General features: G+C 34.6%; 2 protein-coding genes across 2 annotated transcripts; one reads left to right on the top strand and one right to left on the bottom strand.

Annotated features, from left to right (window-relative positions):
- Positions 1 to 5,114: 5,114 nt before the first annotated feature.
- LOC124438642 (complement C1s-A subcomponent-like) lies at positions 5,115 to 10,412 on the bottom strand. Its single transcript, XM_046988816.1, has 9 exons — positions 9,988 to 10,412; positions 9,270 to 9,330; positions 8,856 to 9,026; positions 8,173 to 8,367; positions 7,676 to 7,852; positions 7,144 to 7,341; positions 6,332 to 6,538; positions 5,976 to 6,089; positions 5,115 to 5,726 (listed from the first exon to the last, which is right to left on the bottom strand). Exons 2-9 carry the CDS (start codon positions 9,316 to 9,318, stop codon positions 5,506 to 5,508), a joined length of 1,332 nt encoding a protein of 443 aa, XP_046844772.1. The 5' UTR covers positions 9,319 to 9,330; positions 9,988 to 10,412; the 3' UTR covers positions 5,115 to 5,505.
- Positions 10,413 to 16,599: 6,187 nt separating this feature from the next.
- Positions 16,600 to 17,772, top strand: LOC124438418 (dimethyladenosine transferase 2, mitochondrial-like). Its single transcript, XM_046988547.1, has one exon. It carries the CDS (start codon positions 16,671 to 16,673, stop codon positions 17,658 to 17,660), a length of 990 nt encoding a protein of 329 aa, XP_046844503.1. The 5' UTR covers positions 16,600 to 16,670; the 3' UTR covers positions 17,661 to 17,772.
- The last annotated feature ends 3 nt before the right edge of the window (positions 17,773 to 17,775 follow it).

Below are 17,775 nucleotides of genomic sequence, written 5' to 3' on the forward strand. Positions count from 1 at the left end.
AATAACAATATGGTGTCTCAGGCTCTCCGCACTGGATCTAAACTGAGAAGACCTTGCAACTCATGCCTCATCTTATACCTGCAATAGATGGAGATTAATATGGAGTTGATGTTGGAAATTGTTTGTTATTTACTTCAATGCAATCTATGAACACTTCCAGGCAAGTACCTCGTCATCTTATGCATTCTTTAAGAACTAAAAGATGTTTACTGTTTTTGCACAGGCCTATGCACCTTTGGGAGATCTCGAAAGCTGATCAGTGCAAGCCCGAAACCGAACGTCGAGGAATGCACCTGCTCAAGAGTTCTCACAAACGTCTCTGAGGTTTGCATTAGCCAGTGCAAGAAATCGACGTCTCTGAGGTTTGCGGTGTCAAGAAATCGACTTTTTGATCCAGAATGCCTTGCGCTTTCACAATATCGCGATTGCAAGGAGTGTAAAAAAATAAAATTCTTCGCCATTACAAGCATTGAACATATCCTTTTTCAATTACTACGAAGGATGCGAATAAATACGCACAAAAGAGAAATCTACACCATAACATAATGCATGGTGCGATATATACTTTTAAATTCCTATATGAAAGCAAGAGATATCATCGTTATTTTGACTTTGTTGTTTACAAATTTGTATAGCTTCCTTTGCTTGAGAGATTATAGTACTGCAACTTGTCATTTAAGAGGATTTGGCATTCATACTTTTGCTTATAGTACTTTAAAGCTACTATCTTGTTGGTATTTAATATCACTACTAAATGTTTCTCAGATGTGTGATCACTTAAATGGCCGGTGGCCCGATCTAAACACATGGGAATATTGCTCGAATTGTGAAACCGTAGAAACCACTCGCCCTCGGCATATTTTTTCCCACACTCTTTCATTTCTTGACTGCGATAGATTATATGATTATTGAAGGGAGTACTAAAACGCTTTTTAGCAAAAACTAAGGAAACAACCAGGCAAGACAAAACGAGGAATCAATGTTCAAAGACATTGTCATTGCACATTGTACGAAGATTCACTTCATGCATCTTACACTACTTATGAATAGATGTTTTTTATGAAGTTGCATCGACTTATATATCGATTTGAAATGTTGTAGTACCAATATAAGATTATATCATCTCCTACTTTTTTCTCTCCTTTGAAGTTCAAAGTTGTTCTCCCGAGTCAGGTGCTGCAGAAATGTGTTATTTTGCCAATGCGCGATACTTGCATTTATACCTATTTTTTACTTTGATCCATACCGAACATGTTGCCTATTAGGCTATAGTACAAAAAATTTTTTTATGTATTATCTGTCGGATTTCCGTTTGTCATTTAATCCTTATGATAAACTTGATATAAGAAAAAGAAATGTTTGTCAAAAACAATTTAAATTATTTGATTTGCAAACAGACAATTACATGTTGGACGCTCAATTTTCAGTTGGGGGTTATCTGCTAGAATATTTGCAACGAAAGCGTTTTTCGATAACATTCCCAACTATTACATGTAGGCGCCATGTATGACAATACGCAATTGACACCCACACATTTCCTGTACACACAATGGCTGATTAATTATGTTGAAAGTTTGTTATCGAAGACGAAGTACAAATTAATGTTTGAAAACCGGGTTTTTTCTTTGCTTTTTGCTCAAATACGTTAACTGCCTCAACTAGGTCCTTGTGAATATCTTTATTTTCCCATTCAGGGAGGTATTGCGATGAATTTTCAAATATATCCACCATTTGTTTGTTTTTATGAACATAAATGTTTTGTTAAGTCAATTCCGTTCGTATGTCCTCTTATAGATCAAAGCTCTCGACCAATGAAGTTGCTCAAACTCTTTTGGTTATTATATAAATTTATATAGTGCATGTTATGTTGTCATAATACAGACTACACCGTTCGCGTACGGTGTAAAGTTATCAAAAGTTACGAAAACACAGAAAATAAAGCAGCCAAGACTTAAAAATCAGCAAAAGGAAGAAGTGACAGTGGTTTTGTTATGCGAGAGCTCTATGTAAAAAAGTTTTGGTTCTTCACAGACTTCTTCATGTGGAATTCATAAAATAGAGCAAATGAAACAACTTCAAAGCCAGACATTGGACTGAAAAGCTTTCTAGCTAATAAAACACATCCACAAACACATACTAAAAAATTCTAACTGCAAATCAAAACACATTCGCTCATGTTTCACTATCTTAGACATTGTCAACACTCAATTTTCTCATAAATTTAAAGAAGCCCTACACATAGCTACGCAAACACAGTTACACAAACGCGATCTAAACAAATCAATTAAACATTTCAAAACTTTTTTCTGTTGTAAATATTTTAATTTGGTTCTATCACACTAACCAATACATGCCATGTAAACGTCACTAATATTTTATTACACCTCATCTTTTTTTCATTGAGACGTGTCATATATATCCTACTATATATTTAGTACTCTAAATACTTTGTTTCGTTCTTGTATTGAAGATGACTTCAATAAAAGTCGAAACATTTTATAATAAAAAATTTGTAGTTTATTTTAAATGCAAAATATAACACTATAAATTCTCATATTATATAATCACGAAAGATGAGGGCTATCTATCAATGTCTCACGATACTTTGATTTAAGCAGCGCATTTGAAAACTAGAACGGTTCTCATAAGTGCTATCTTCGTTGGGGGACACGTTATGTAAGCATATGTTAAAACATCAAATGAAGTTTGTCTTGCTGTCGTGGTTCGCATACTTAAAAAACTTTATTTTGTATAGAAAAGTTTGAAAGAAGTTGAAACGAAACCTTTATTTCTGTGTATGCACACTGGAATGTGTTCTTGGACTCAACGTTTTCTACTAGCGTTTTGAAAATTCATGATTTATGTTAGTTGTACATATATCCAAGAATACAAGTATTGATTTAAAGTAGTTTGATGTTGAAATAATGAAATAAAATCATGAAAAAATATAGACATTTTGCTAACTGGACACTCACGAGATATTATTAGATTGAAGAGCAATTGTAGAAATTTCCTATACTCAGCTTGTAAATCCAATAATTAGGGGCTGCGAGTTTGACAGCTCTTACTGTCATAATAAGAGCAGTCCATCAATCTATAGGTACTTTATTGAGTAAAGTGTACTAATGAAATAATTTGGGACTTTACTATCAACTTTCAAACATTTTTATGCAAATTCAATTTTTTTAAGTCTGCAAACCACATCACAAATCCATTTGATGTTTTGATATACGCTTATACAGCGTGTCCCCCAAGGAAGTTAGCCCTATTGATTACCACGCTCATTTTCAAATGCGGTTCTTAACAACACTAAATAGCTAAAGAATGTACAGAATTTAAGTCTACAATAAGAACTTATTTTTTTGTATCACAACGCTTTTTCGTTTAAAGTCAACGTACTTTGAAGTTGTTTCATTACTTTGGACCAATCTCCGAATATTAGTTTTTTAGTCTACTTTAAAATTTCCATATATGATCTCAGAGAAGCACCATATTAACTATGCATTTAAAGTAAAATACACTGAAGTCATCTTCAGTATAAGAATGAATGATATTTGCAATGTTAAATGTATAGTAGGATGTATGAAAAAAAGATAAGGTGTAGTAAAATATTACTTATATTTACATGGCATCTCACAGTATATCATGTACTGTGAGTAAAATAGAGACAAATTACAATATTTACAATAGCTGAGATGAGAGATTGGTGATTGTTTCGCAGTGGCTGAAAGATAAGGCATTATTCTTCGTGAGATTTAGTTTCTTTGTAGTTATTAATAGTTTTTTTATCCGTTCATGAACATTCTTGTAGAGCGCTTTCAGTAGAATATACCAGTCGACTGAACAATGAATGTTCTTTAGGTTGGTTATTTTATTTGAGAGGTCACTGTTCAGTTTGCCAAGTTCTCACGATCGTTTCAAAATCACAGAACGCAGTAATCTTCTTCGTATTGCATTATATCAGCGTGGTTTACATTCGGTGAAAGAAAACACAAGAACTTTGTGTAGACATTAAAAGATTTACAAGCAAAACAATCTCAAATCTCTCATCTTAACAATTGTAAATATTTGTTCAGAGGTTGAATTGTGATCAACCTCCGTATTTTAGCGAAAGAGATTCTCAATCCAAGTCGTTGTTCGACAATCATCGACTGTACACATAACGAACATAGCTTGAAAGTTACATGTTTATGTCGATGGTGAGTCCACACACTGTAATATACATGCTAGCTTAGTGCATTCAAAAAGCTAAAATGCTTAATAAAGGTGATAACAATCATACGATAAACACATAATTGCCACGTTATAACCACTGAGCTAAAAGACATGGAACGCTACCTGAAGCAAATAATTGAAGCCATATTTTACACGTGTGTAGTTCCATGTGTTTTACTTCAATGTTAATATAACCACATGCTCAGTTTTCAAAATACCAGAAATTTTAAAGAGAGGTGATAAATATATAAATCAGTTGGTGCTTTAATTTTTACAAAAGTATAAAAGTGGGAACAATACCGAATACGTGATTCAATGTTACGTAGCAGCGAGAGTAAAAGTAGAGGCGCACCATGTACATTAAATTTAACTTTGTGCAAGAATATTAATCATTATGGTTATTAAAACCAGACTTTAATGGATTGCGTGTTGATTTTAATGACACTTTACTAGAATATAGCAAAATCTTATTTTAGATAACATTACTTCATGTTTAATAATGTTTACTTATGACATAAATATTTTAATAACTTTGTCATATAAAATCCACTGCATCGCAATTATGCCCCGGTATATTTACATATTTTGGACACTAACTATAGATCAATGAACATTTGTGTGGTACCCAAGGCTTGTAAGGAAATGAATACGTTTGTTTTTTGTTCTTATTTGTTGCACTAGCTCATCTTTTTCGATGTCAAGATAAATCATGAAAAAGTGGCAAGGGACCATAATCAACAGATGTTCAAAACAATGCAGCTGAAATCTTTTTCACTTAGCTCGTTGTTACTTCTAACCGAACTATCCTTCTATAGAAATTGAAATCAATTTCTGATTTTGAGATTTTTCTTCGTAGATTTCCAAGTAGCTAATATGTTGTAAATGGAAATTTTACTAGATTTTGGAAACTTTAGTTTTTCTGTTGTATTTTGAAAAAATATATTACAATCATAATGATACACAAATCGTCTAAAACTGTAGTTGAGCTGTCCATGCCTGATCAAAAGTTATACGAAATAAATAGCAACTGCAATCTAAAAAATCTAAAAGAGTTCATTTACGAAATCTAGGAAAGTGAAATATGACAGTAGTTTTAAAAAAGTTGATTGAAGAAAACGGAAATACTTCACAGTGATTTCACGACCTGAAATCTCTGTCAAACGCATAGTCATCTCTTCTGGGAAGTACTCAGTACAAGTTATAAGTTAGTTTCGTATAGCTAAACTACGAATTTAAGATTTTTCCCAGAAACTGTGTCTATGTTATCTTCTGCTTACTGCGGTAATATGTTTAAAACATAGGGCATTTTGGGAATGGATTGAAAAAAATTGCGTGCGCTGGATCTCCACGTAGGGCATCGACAATCGGTCTGTTGTTATCTATGATAAAGTTCTTGAGGCAGCCGACAAAGTTGGAGCCATGATTTCGATTTGCGCTTCCGGCTACGTACATGTACGCATTTGGAGCTCGTAGATCGAGTTTAGTGAAGATGCCTGGAGTTTCTACGATACCTAAATGAAAAGCATCGTTTTTATAAAGCATTTTGTCTTTTTTGTAACGAATTGTGTTATTTTCCAAAATATGAAGTTTCGTAAGTAAATGTTTTGGTTTGTTTTTAGAGATCACCTAGAGCGCCAGCTCTAAAGAATTTAAGCAGTTCTGTTTAAATTAGATTTTTAACGTGTGCAAAATATTTAAGATGTTATGTTTCCATTGATTCAGAGCTTAATATTCAAATGAACATTCCAAGGTTGACATACCTGCTACTTGTCGATCTACGTTAACTTTTACACGTCTTCCAGTTCTAGTTATCTCAACATAGTGCCAACGGTTATCATTTAGTGCAGGAGAAGGTACTGTTATTGTTCCTTTACCTGAAAAATAACGAGATGAATATGAAGGAAGAACTCATAAAGAATCTAGTTGTGATAAAAAGATGAGTGTCTTCAAATTATTATTAAATAATCAACAAACTGGTTTTTCACACAAAGCAAAGATATTGGAAAAACTTTCAATATTAAAAAGGAATTGACGACTACTTTGTTGCATGATGAGAAAGTGATCCACACAACAGGAACTAAATCGAGGCCTTTTAAGTCACTGAGAACGAACCAACCTGTTCCAAGGTCAACGCTAAACTTTAGCTGCCCTCGAATCAGTTTGACTCGAAGGAAATCACGGTGTTTACCCATCGCATGCAGTAAGAGGGAGCTTGGTTGACGAGTCTTGAATTCAAAACGAATGTCGTCCGTATGTCGAATTAGTTTCTTCTTTGTGAGGTCGACTCTGATGAAAGAACTACCAACTGGACATACACAATCTACTATATAAATGAAAGTATTAAATCATGATTACAGTCTCTTTCATTCATAGATTTAATACAAACTTTGTTATGATAGTTACAATGCTAATAGAACTGAAGAAAAGAGGAATGCTTTTTCCAGCATATTTTTTTGTAGATGAAACACGAAACTAAGCTTCATGAACTAGTAATGAGGGTATGGTACAAAATAGAGAACTCTTGTCTCAGTTGCATCAACACAAACTACTACATCTTGATTAGTGTTTCGTGTTGTGTGCACTAATTGTTTTTATGGAACGTTGATCATAACTCTGACATAAGTTAACTCGGAGATGTGAGCTCACACGTGCTCACCAGAGATTTGTTTTAGGTTTTATTAACAAATTATAAGTTAGTTTTTTCATTATTCTCTCCCATATAAATATTTATATACTACAAATTTGTCATTGAATTAGCTATGTAAAATCGATGCAACTGCATAGTTAGCCAATCAAAATTAAGTGAATTCTTTATTGCAAACGCAAGACTGTAGTACAAAAAACAAGTCCAATGTGCTGTTTTTCTAGAAATCAAGAAGACAAATTTTTGGCCCCAGACTGTATCATATGAATTCTATATAAACATACTTGCATAGATTTCGTCTTTTGTAAAGTAATATTTAATCAAGAAACCCTTCTTGGTGTTCTGCCCGTTCGTCAAAAAGTGAAAGTTGACTTTTGAGCCATGGAACACGCTACTTCGTGGCTTACCCTCGCCGCAAATGACTCTTGTCTGGCCGGCATCGGATGAAATGTTTAGGCGATCATTTGCACAGCGGTTGTCGACTAGAGCAAAAAAGAGAAAAAGATTGCGACCAAGAGAAACAGTTTGAAATAAGGTTTAGGGAAATGGAGGGATATACAGTTGACAGAGTTTACATTACATAACTGTAGCAAAGAAATCTCTAATCAACTGTAAGAAATTTTGAGAGTTATATGTTTAGACAAATGACGTGATGTTCTAACTCTTCTAGATAATATCACCGAGCTTATCATTATCCAGAAAATAGGCACCAGGTCCTCTTTTACTAGGTGACCTCGAAAATTTTTTCACTAAAATATTTACTATATGGGCATGGCATCTTATTGTGTTTGACTATTTTGAATTATTAGCACTTACATTCAATATTCATTTCCTCGAATTCAATGTGTGTCTTCTTGCCTTGTGGAACGAGCAGAGAGAAGATGCAGTTGATGTTGTTTCCATAGTTCAGTGGATAGTTGGGTGACATGACGTAACCACCTTCCTTATTGGTAGTAAACTCGCGCCCAGGACAAACACTTTCACCTCGAATATCTTGATAAAAATTATCATAAAGAGCTTTATAATTGGATTATTGGACCCCATTAAACTAAATTCGACAGTGAAGAAATCCAACAACACTTTGAGAGGGTTCTTGTCGCTGAAATTTCAACTTGGAAAGTGCAAACGACCACAGAGGAAATGCAACTTTTTTCAACTTTTTTCTTTTTTTGGTCGAAATTTTTTTAAATAGCTCACGTGCAGTGGCGCTGGTCAAGGGGTGAGGATTGGGAGCTACATTTGCAAAAATATATTTTGAATAGTGTCCATTTGTACAGTTAAAAAATTAAGTAAATATATGGTGTGATCTTTACTTGATATTGTACTGTACGTGAGCCTAAATCCAGTTGGTTTCCTGTTGCCTGCATCAGAAAAATCAGAAGTGAAAGATATTCGCACTTGATTGCCCTTCGTTGTAATGTCACTAGGTATAGTGCTACCACAGCGCGCAAGTTTATCACCGCTGATCAGATCTTCAATCTCGACCACATCATAGCACGAATTTTCATCTGAAAAGTGAGATTCGAAGTAGATTATTCAAATCTTATTACATTAAACAGCAATGTAGCATGGGCCTATAGTGATTATAATGAAAGATTCAACCGACACATTTACAATTTCGTGAAAAATAAGTACAATGTTTTGAGAAGAATGGAATGTTTTCAATCGACGTTAGTTTCAATTGACTCTAATAAGGTTGATGTCGTAATGAGTACAACATCACAAAAAGCATAGAAGAATTGCACTCAAAGATAGTTGAACATTAAATCATGAAAAGAATGATTTTTATCAAAGATAGTCACTACGTACAAAACTACAAACAATGTTTCAACATGCATGGAAGGATCTCAATCAAAGATATATATACGCATCAAGACAAGAACGATGTTTATCAAAGATGATTTCAACAGACACATACAGTTGTGTGACAAATTATCATAAATAAAACGGTTTCTAAGAAGGATTATATGTATGTATATGTAAATAACCAACTTACCTTCTTCATTTTCGAGATCCATGGCCTTAAATGAAATGACTACGGACTTTCCAAACGGTACAGAGATGACAAAAGAACATCTTTGTAATGTTGGGTAGTTGTTAGGGAAGTTTGGAGACCATACATCCCCTGATTGGCTGGTAGTGTCACGTAGATTACATATATTTTCACCTTGGATGTAGGAATAATAAGGTTAAATATAATTACCGCGTCTTATTCACATAAGGGGATGGATGTTAACTTCGGAATTATTTTTAAGGTTTAATAGCATATATATCATGCATATTTATCTTAAAATATATTTTTTGATAAAACCTTCAAAGCATATTGCAGGCTTGCATGTGATCAGACATCTGAAAATAATATATCAATGCAATCTAATGAAACAGAACAAACTTTTTTACTTTGGATTACCTTCAACGGTGGAGAAGAAAAACACCATCGACAGCAGAACTAAAATCATCGTCGTTTTAGTCTAAAAAGTTTAAAGAAAAATAAAAACCTCGCACAAAGCCTTATACCCTTATCGATATCCCAACCTATAAACTAAAAATTTAACTACTGAAAATGCTTTAGACGGAGTTCAAATAATCGACTCAAACGTCTCCACATTACAACAATAGGAATAAACGTATCGGAAAATATTTTCTAAAAAGATGCACAAATGTTCTAAAACTAGCAAAAGTATCTCTACAGCGTAATTTCGAGAACATTCATTCTAAAAGCTTTGTGTCCTATTTATACATTTGCTTTGTATGGAAAAGACGCCTGGAATAGAAAATGTTCTCATATATGAAGAAAGTCATTTCCAAATTAGCTTTCGAAGCTCATATTTCTACTCTTAAGGTTATGATATTCAGGGTCACTTTCCCACCTTCATACAACATGTCATCACCTATAACCAATTAAAGTCAATATATATAGCGCTGGGGAAAAACTATTTGGCGTCATAAAGAGAATAAAACGGTTTTTAAATACAAGCGAACTTGTAAAAAGGTCTCACGGAGACAGCATTTAATTGAAGAAGGCTTAGCATTCGACAAAGAAGGCTTTATTGAGAACTAACTTTCATATTATCAAGTAAAAGTCAACACTTAACACGATGTATAGCTTATATGAACACAAACGATACCTTATGCCAGTTATTTTGAAATGTTTTTTTGAGTTATGACCGTGAACACGCTTTCCAATCTACTGTCAGAGCTTGTAAGAAAAGGAACTTTAAACGGACCAATTACACTATCATGCAGAGAGAGTGTAAAGACAAATTGATACAAGCGAGGGCTCACATTTACAGAGCTGCTTTTCACGTTGAGTATGAGTTAGTAAACAACTATCACAGCTGCGGTTAATTGAACGAACGCCAAAGACGTACGAAAATATATCATCTCCAATGAGTCAATGACACAATACATGTGAATTCAAGATTTCTCAATTCCGGATTCATTGAAAGCGATATAATTAGCTGCATCCTGTGCGTGATAACGGCAATTAGACAAGACAATAGATGGTTCCGATATCTAGAAAATACATCACTTAAATCGACCACACACTATAGAGATCTCAAGTCGCGAGGACACTTTAACAATTAAAAGTATTTCCTCTTAATATTTTCCGTTCCTCGGAGCGAGTATACAGTCGCTTTTTACGTTCACACATTTAGCCTTAACTTCTTGCGTGAAATTTTATCTGTTCAGCGTGAAGTTTTTCGTTGGAAAATGTTCAGCTCCGACATAAAAATATTGCACAAGCATCAAATAACTCTATTTTAGTCGGTAATTTTTTTAAAATTGTTTAGAGAAAGCTTGATAATTATAAAATCTTCACAGAGAGAACTGTTTTATTTTCCTGGTATATCTCGCTAGGAGCAGAAACAAATTCATGAATATGTAATAGTAATGATAATCGTAGCTAGCTTCATAGTAATTTCAGCCAGCTTCATCGTACTTTCAAATGCACCCTATTTTTTACAAAGAAGTGTTAATGCTCCAAATAGACATTCGTCATTTATCATAAACAATACAGTTACTAAAGGCCACTCACTCACAAAGCCATTTACATTAAAATACATCCATCAACTTTGTGATATGACAACATCACTTGTGGTAGCTTTTGAGCATTTTTTCACATGCAAAGTTGATATTTTTCGCCACAGAGTAAAGGACAATGACATGATTGCATAATCATGGCAGGCGGACAAAGCCATTCAATTGTACAAAGTTGATATTGGTTCTAGAGTACTTGACATTGTTATATATCGTAGGATTCTGTATGAATTCTATTTTAGTTTGAAGTTCTTTGTTCAGATGTTATTTTTTGCTGCTTCGTGTGATAAAAATAGCTTAATAAATCAAGTCATTGAATCATAATGTCTACATTTAATTTTGCCTTCTTCGTTTAGCTGATTGATATTATGATTATTACCCATAATCTTCTAATATCGGCACTTACGCACACCATTGCAAGTAAAAGTGTAAAACTTTAATAATTTAGAGCATAATCACGGCATGGCAGATTTAAAGGATGCTTTGAATTTTGTGCCTAACATTCTATTTATTTTCGTCTCACCTTCTAAACTAACTATGTCAGTCACAAGCCCGAGATTTGACTATGCCAAAGACAGTGAGCTGATGGAATGTAGCAAATGGTTTGGTATGATTGTATGTTATAGTTTGGCACATTCCACAATATTTGGGGTTATTTTTATGAAGAAAAGCTTCATTCGAATTTAATTTTCCCAATCCCGTCAAACTTCAGAAGGATTCTCAAATGTAACGAGAAAAAGAGAAAAAAAGTTGACTGGCAGCTGCGTATTGCTGTAAAGCTTGATCTATTTTTGAAATTTTACATCAATGTACTGAATGTAGAATTTAAGAAAGAGCGGTTAATTTTGGAAACCGACTAATGGACCAGGCATTAGATCATGCTGATGTCGTGTTGCGCTCCTGCCTTGGGTAAATATTATTTTGTTTTTCGTTATGGGAGGTTTTGAAGATTCACCCCATGCAATTTCTTTCAAACTCTATGAAAGAAGTAGGTCTTGTAGTTACAATTCGATAAAAACATCACTAAGTATTAGTAAGCTAAATGTATCGTAAACAATTCTTACATCCATCAATGTCCAGGGAAATCTGAGTTCGCACGTTTGCCAAATCAAAATCTTTATAGTGAAATGGTTGATGTCGATGACAAATGTTGATTTGAATTTGTGAGAAGAAATTTAGTGCACGAGTCCTGTTATCTGGTAAATTGTATAGATCTGACTAATAAGCGGCTCCTAGACTAGACAAAAACTCTACCGTGACTCCAATAACAACAAAACTCTGGGTTGAGTATTCTAGCAACGACCTATAATCTTTTACTTGGGAAGAAAGCTATAACTTTTTACTTGAGAAATAGCTACACGCAATTTGAAGCATGTTGACATGCAAGAAGGGCTCATCAACTAATTAAAAAGTGTAAAATATCAAAAACTTCAACTGGTTTTCCTATAACTGCTCATTTAAACGCAGAAAACTTGGACGATTTGCATTTAATAAAACAGCTCTAAAGTTCAACTAAACCAACCTATAAATAAGTAATTTCAAACCGCAGCAGATGTTTTGAGTTGCCATTAATACGATACTGTCATTTGACATCTCCATTTGCAGGATAAAATTCCACAATTCAGTGTATTAAACTTGAATACAAGGCGAAATGAAATGAAGAGCGATAAACTGCTCGAATATAATAATAATCAACAGCTGCCTGCATAATATAGCAAAGGAATAAAAATTGTTTCTGTTGACTTTGAGTTTGTTCACATTGAGGGATTGCGGTTTGAAATTCAGATTTACATTTAAAAGTGTCGTGACTCATCTTTAATTGATGTGTCAAGTCTATGACAATCAAATGGAGGGATTCTATTAGATATGATTTCGTTTAGCTAAACATATTTTTTCAAAACTGTCGTATGACATGATTTCACGTTGAAAAACTCATGTATGAAATAGGGCAAGTTTGAAGTTGACAATTTGTTCAATTGTTCTTGTGTCCTTGTTTATCACTTGTGCGACGCACTAGCTAGTTTTTCACTAGCGACGCAACGCTAGTGAAAACTAGGCTTCAGTGTATATATTTGTCTCCAGTGCATTTACATCAATGCATATATTTGTTACATGTTTGTAAATTTAGATCGTCCAGGTTAGTATAGTCCTGAGAAGGACTGTTTTTGTTGCTGTTGATTGACTCTAAAGATGACTACCGCTAAGGTTGTCGAAACGTCAGTCAAGAACAACGATAAAAACAGTCCTTTTCAGGACTATACCAACCTGGACGATCTACATTTACAAACATGTAACAATACTCCCGGGTTCAAACCATTACTTTAGCATATATTTGTCTCATTTATAGCTTTTGTGTGTTACTACCTTTTCCTGCACTTACGTCAGAGTTCCTGATTTCCATACATGAGCACCTAACTTCATTGTTCCTGTCAAATCTATATAAGCTCTCATCAGCCAATCAAAAGTCGATGTTGCTCCACGTAAATCAAATTGAGCGTGGTTTGAACTTATATAAAGGTCGAATTTCCTTGATGATCGCTTAAATTCACTAAAAATACGATGAAAAGGGGATGAAATGAGCTGTAAATTTGTACGACTTTAGAAGAACGATCAGGCTTCTTTGTTAAATCGAACATTGCTGCTTTACTTTATATGTAATGAGCTTTATTTAACTAGCTTCGCCTATTTTCAACGAAGAACGGGAAAGAAGAAGACAGAATGAGAAAGGAGTCGCTGTTGTATTTGTTTCGAGCATAATCAAACCACAACAAGTGCTTTGAAAAAATATCCATAACTTTTAAAGACGTCAACCGTGACAAAAATAAACGATGATGAACTAAGTATTTTCAAAGATAATTTGACTGACTAAAATTCAGCAAAGGACGTGAAGTTCTTGCAAAAATATTGTTAACGAGTGTAACTCATGTTTGTATCATACTAAACTTTTGTACTTTTCAGTATTTCATCTAGATAACTCAAAACTGAGTTCACCCGGATTTATGAAGCATCTTGGATAGAAAATGTTTGTCTGTCGTTTGGATTCCTTGCGGAATACAGTTTCTCGTGCATATGACAGTGAAGGGCCTCACTGTTGTGTGTACGGTCGGCTGTATTCACTTTGAATTCGTTCTAAAGCAAACATTCTAACATAATGGGACAATCTGGTGTCGTTGAAGCTGCTGAGCTTCTTCCGATTACGGCAGAGGACTTGTTGTAATTTGTGATTCTGTCTCCAAAATTCATCGAAAGATATGTGGTAGAGAACTCTTCTGAATTGGATTTTATGGCTTGGTTGTGGAATATTCATATTTTGTTGTATTTGGATCAACAGAAGACGGCTCACATGGCAGTATATACAAATATATGTGGTATAACTGCTGTACAGAATGATGGTTATTAACGTTTTAATACGGACAGGAACAATTAAAGAACACCAAAGCAATGGTGAAACAAACTTATGGCGAGACGTTATGTTTTAAACGATTAACTACTAGGAGACGAGGTTTACTGCATTTTTCACAATAGCTGTGATACGGACAGTGACAATGTGTACTCAGTAATCAAAATTACAGCAAAAGTTTTAGTTCTGTTTAATAAATTTGAAGGAAAGGGATTTGTAGTAGGAACATCAGTTTAAGAAGCACGAGATTATTTTTATAGGTGGCGTACAACCATTCCACAAGGAGTCGAAGGACAAACGGATTATTGCCATGTTTTTGAAATTTGAATTGTAAACAACCAAGATGGCGGCCGTGACGCAACAAGCTACACACCAATAGTGTCAAATTTTACGGGATTCCCTGTATTATAACCAATTATAACCCTGACGCCAATAAATTTTGACCAAACTAAAAAATACAATCGAAAGCCATATTACGCGCTTTGTTCATCCCTCTCAAAATACCCGACCGTTGTAGGCATGCAGTAAAACTTGCCTATGATTCAACAACTTCTTAAGAAAACAAGATAATAGATAATGCCATAATTGATCTGAACATGTAGAATGGTTGGAAAGATATTTTTAATTTTGACAACCAAATTAATATAAATGTTTAATAGTTTTTAATTTTTTTTTCTGTTATTCGGAACTTGCCCCAAATTTAGCGTAATTTAATCGTCATGACGTCGTCTAAAAAAGAACTCAAAATGTTCATTGAGTTCTATTGAAGTATTCCTTTTGTTTGAGATACTAACCTATTCAATATGTCACTGGGAACTCTGGACAAGGTATTATTGAGAATTTCCGCTTGATCATTATTAATTACGCTTTCCTCTTTCAAACTATAAATAGCTGAGGCTAGGCTGTCAACCCTATCGTGCAACCTACAATTTACAAGCCAGCGTGTCATCAGCTTAATTTTCATTGATTCAGCTTTATCAATGCCTTCCTCCAATTGGCGAATTAATTTACGAGGAGATTTATAAATGTAGGTACAATCCATTGAGTTTTATAATAACTTGAGCTGCCATCTAATGGCTTATGGTGGATTTGGTCCTCTGCGGCTGAGATTTACCGAAAATGACTGCTTTTCCGAAAATTTCATAATTTTATACTCTCCCCTTATGAAAGAGCGAGGAAAAAGGTGTGTATTTGGCATTAGACAAGCAATTGTATGATAAAACTCGAGGTAAGAACCTAAAATTCATAACAACGAGTCAAATTTGGTTGCCAATTATCGGATCCTACGAGAATGCTCGAGTGCTTGTTATAACTATCGAGAACTCAATGGTATGATTGGGAATGATAAAATAAAGCATAGTTAGAAAGACTTACCTGATTATTATTTTCTTCATTGGCTTCAGTCTGAGTCAAGCCAACTGATATATTTTTCAAATCTTGAGTGAAGACTAGACTTTATATTCTCTGCACCTGTGACTTCCTCTGTTAAAATAGATGATTCAGTATATGCTTCATTGCAAGGAAGGCTTACTGACATTTTACATTACATCATAAGAATAGTTAAAGACCTTCACCATCATCAAATTCATTCTTTTAATCATTTTAGTCAGTAAAGAAGGAATTCGGTTTTGATGTACAAGTTTAAAGGTTATTTTATCTTATTGCACATACAACAAAAGTTTTGAAAATTGTTGGAAATGCATTACAGCACTTTGCCACCAAACCTTTGTTTGACACTTTTCGCAAAATGGTCTGTGCAGACTCCGCTCGTGTTATCTGGGGTGAACTTAGCAGCAGTGGGTAAATTCTCCCTAATATTCTTACCCACTGTTGAAACAAGGCTGGCTTCCTAGCTACATTTGGGAAACTAAATAGTATTCAAATTAGTACCATTGAACTTAAAATAGTATATATGGACGTTATACAAACGATAACAAAGCAAAATTTTGAAATATAGGGAACGAAAGATGTTTTTTACTTACAGGTGAAATGTTATGTTTTGCTCATTTTGGTTGTTACGGCACCCGAGTACTGCACAGTATTTGGGCATTTCTAAAATACAAAATAAAATAAATGAGCAAAAGATTGCTTTGTAAAATAATGTTTCGTCAATAGACGTCGGAGTTTTTGAACATGAAATTCAAAATAAATACCGGAAGGCGGGAAAAGTTTTCAAAGTATGAGCCTGTGCAACTCTTCTGACATTTTCGTCCAAAATTTTTTGCCATATTTTTTCATCCAAGTCGCTGGATAGAGGTCAGTGGAAAAATTACGTAACGTTTAGTGACGTTGCCAAAAGTGTCATGGCGTTCTTCCACCTTCGTCCACTGTCTTCGACTCTTCGACATGTCCTTACAATAAAGTTTCATAATGAATGAGATGGCAAGTAAGCTTACATCAAAGCTAAGGCCACACCAAAGTCGTTTACAATTGGTTGAAAGGTTTAAATTATTCCCTCATCAAAGAAAAGCTAAACAGAGATATCTTTTGGATAGTGGTGTTGCGAACGTCATTGCATCGAAATTGGGAATTGCCAACACGTTGGTGTATGAATGTAATCCTGGAGCGGGGGTGCTCTCGCGTGCGTTGCTAGAACATGGTGCTTCTCAGGTTGTCGGACTAGAACACAACCGAAAATTCTTGCCTTGTTTGGAGGATCTGGAACAAGATTCCTGTGGTAGGTTCGTAGTTGCGTATGCCGACATGGGAAAGCTTGATGTGACAGGTCCAGGGATACCTCCAGCCATTCACTCTCACGATCTCTTGAATGGTGTTGAGAAAATACCTTGGGAGGATGATCGCCTGCTTGCCAAATTGGTTGGCATTGAGAAAGAAAAAACTGCCCCAGCAAATTTAATGAACCTTCTCTTGCATATGCTTCGGTGCAGTGGGTTTTTCAGCAAGGGACGGATTGAAGTGTCATTATTGTTTACTGAGGATCGTGCAAAGAAACTCCTTGCACAGCCCGGTGATAAAATGTATAACAGACTAGCTATTCTCGCATCTATGCTTTGTGATGTTGAACTACTTCATGTTGAATCAAATGTTAGTTTTGATCCATTGCCTGTGAAAGGATACTCGGATCCAGTACCTCAGATGCATTTGATAAGTTTGAGACCAAAATCGGATTTCAAGTTACAGGTTCCTGCACATTGTATTTTGTTGGTACCAAAATTTCTGAAGTTGTTAACTTTGAAGACAAGTCATCCCCTTACTAGAGCACTTGAGAACATTTCACCTGGAGCAAGCCTACTTTTGAGGGAAATGGGCCTGCCAGAAGTACCAAACCATTGGATCTTCATCCTCATCAGTTCAAATTGCTCTTTGAGTTGTTTTTTAATTGGGAAGACTGTATGTTAGATTTCTTAATTGATTAGACTAAAAGAAATTGCACAGTTTGTAAATTTATTTATTGAATGAGTTGTTATTGTATTATGCAACAATACATTAAATTGCTACCTTATATTAATAACTT

This window comes from Xenia sp. Carnegie-2017, unplaced genomic scaffold (genome assembly GCF_021976095.1).
Source record: "Xenia sp. Carnegie-2017 unplaced genomic scaffold, XeniaSp_v1 HiC_scaffold_19, whole genome shotgun sequence".
In the NCBI taxonomy this organism is placed as follows: Eukaryota; Metazoa; Cnidaria; class Anthozoa; order Malacalcyonacea; family Xeniidae; genus Xenia; species Xenia sp. Carnegie-2017.

Excerpts from the sequence above, each read along its gene's own strand:
- LOC124438642 (XM_046988816.1), bottom strand. The coding sequence starts at position 9,318 with ATGATTTTAGTTCTGCTGTCGATGGTGTTTTTCTTCTCCACCGTTGAA. Across the intron at positions 7,853-8,172 it reads CACGTACAGTACAATATCAA|ATATTCGAGGTGAAAGTGTT; the intron begins GTAAAGATCACA and ends ATTTTTATCAAG. Across the intron at positions 6,090-6,331 it reads TAGCGTTGACCTTGGAACAG|GTAAAGGAACAATAACAGTA; the intron begins GTTGGTTCGTTC and ends GTTATTTTTCAG.
- LOC124438418 (XM_046988547.1), top strand. The coding sequence starts at position 16,671 with ATGAATGAGATGGCAAGTAAGCTTACATCAAAGCTAAGGCCACACCAA.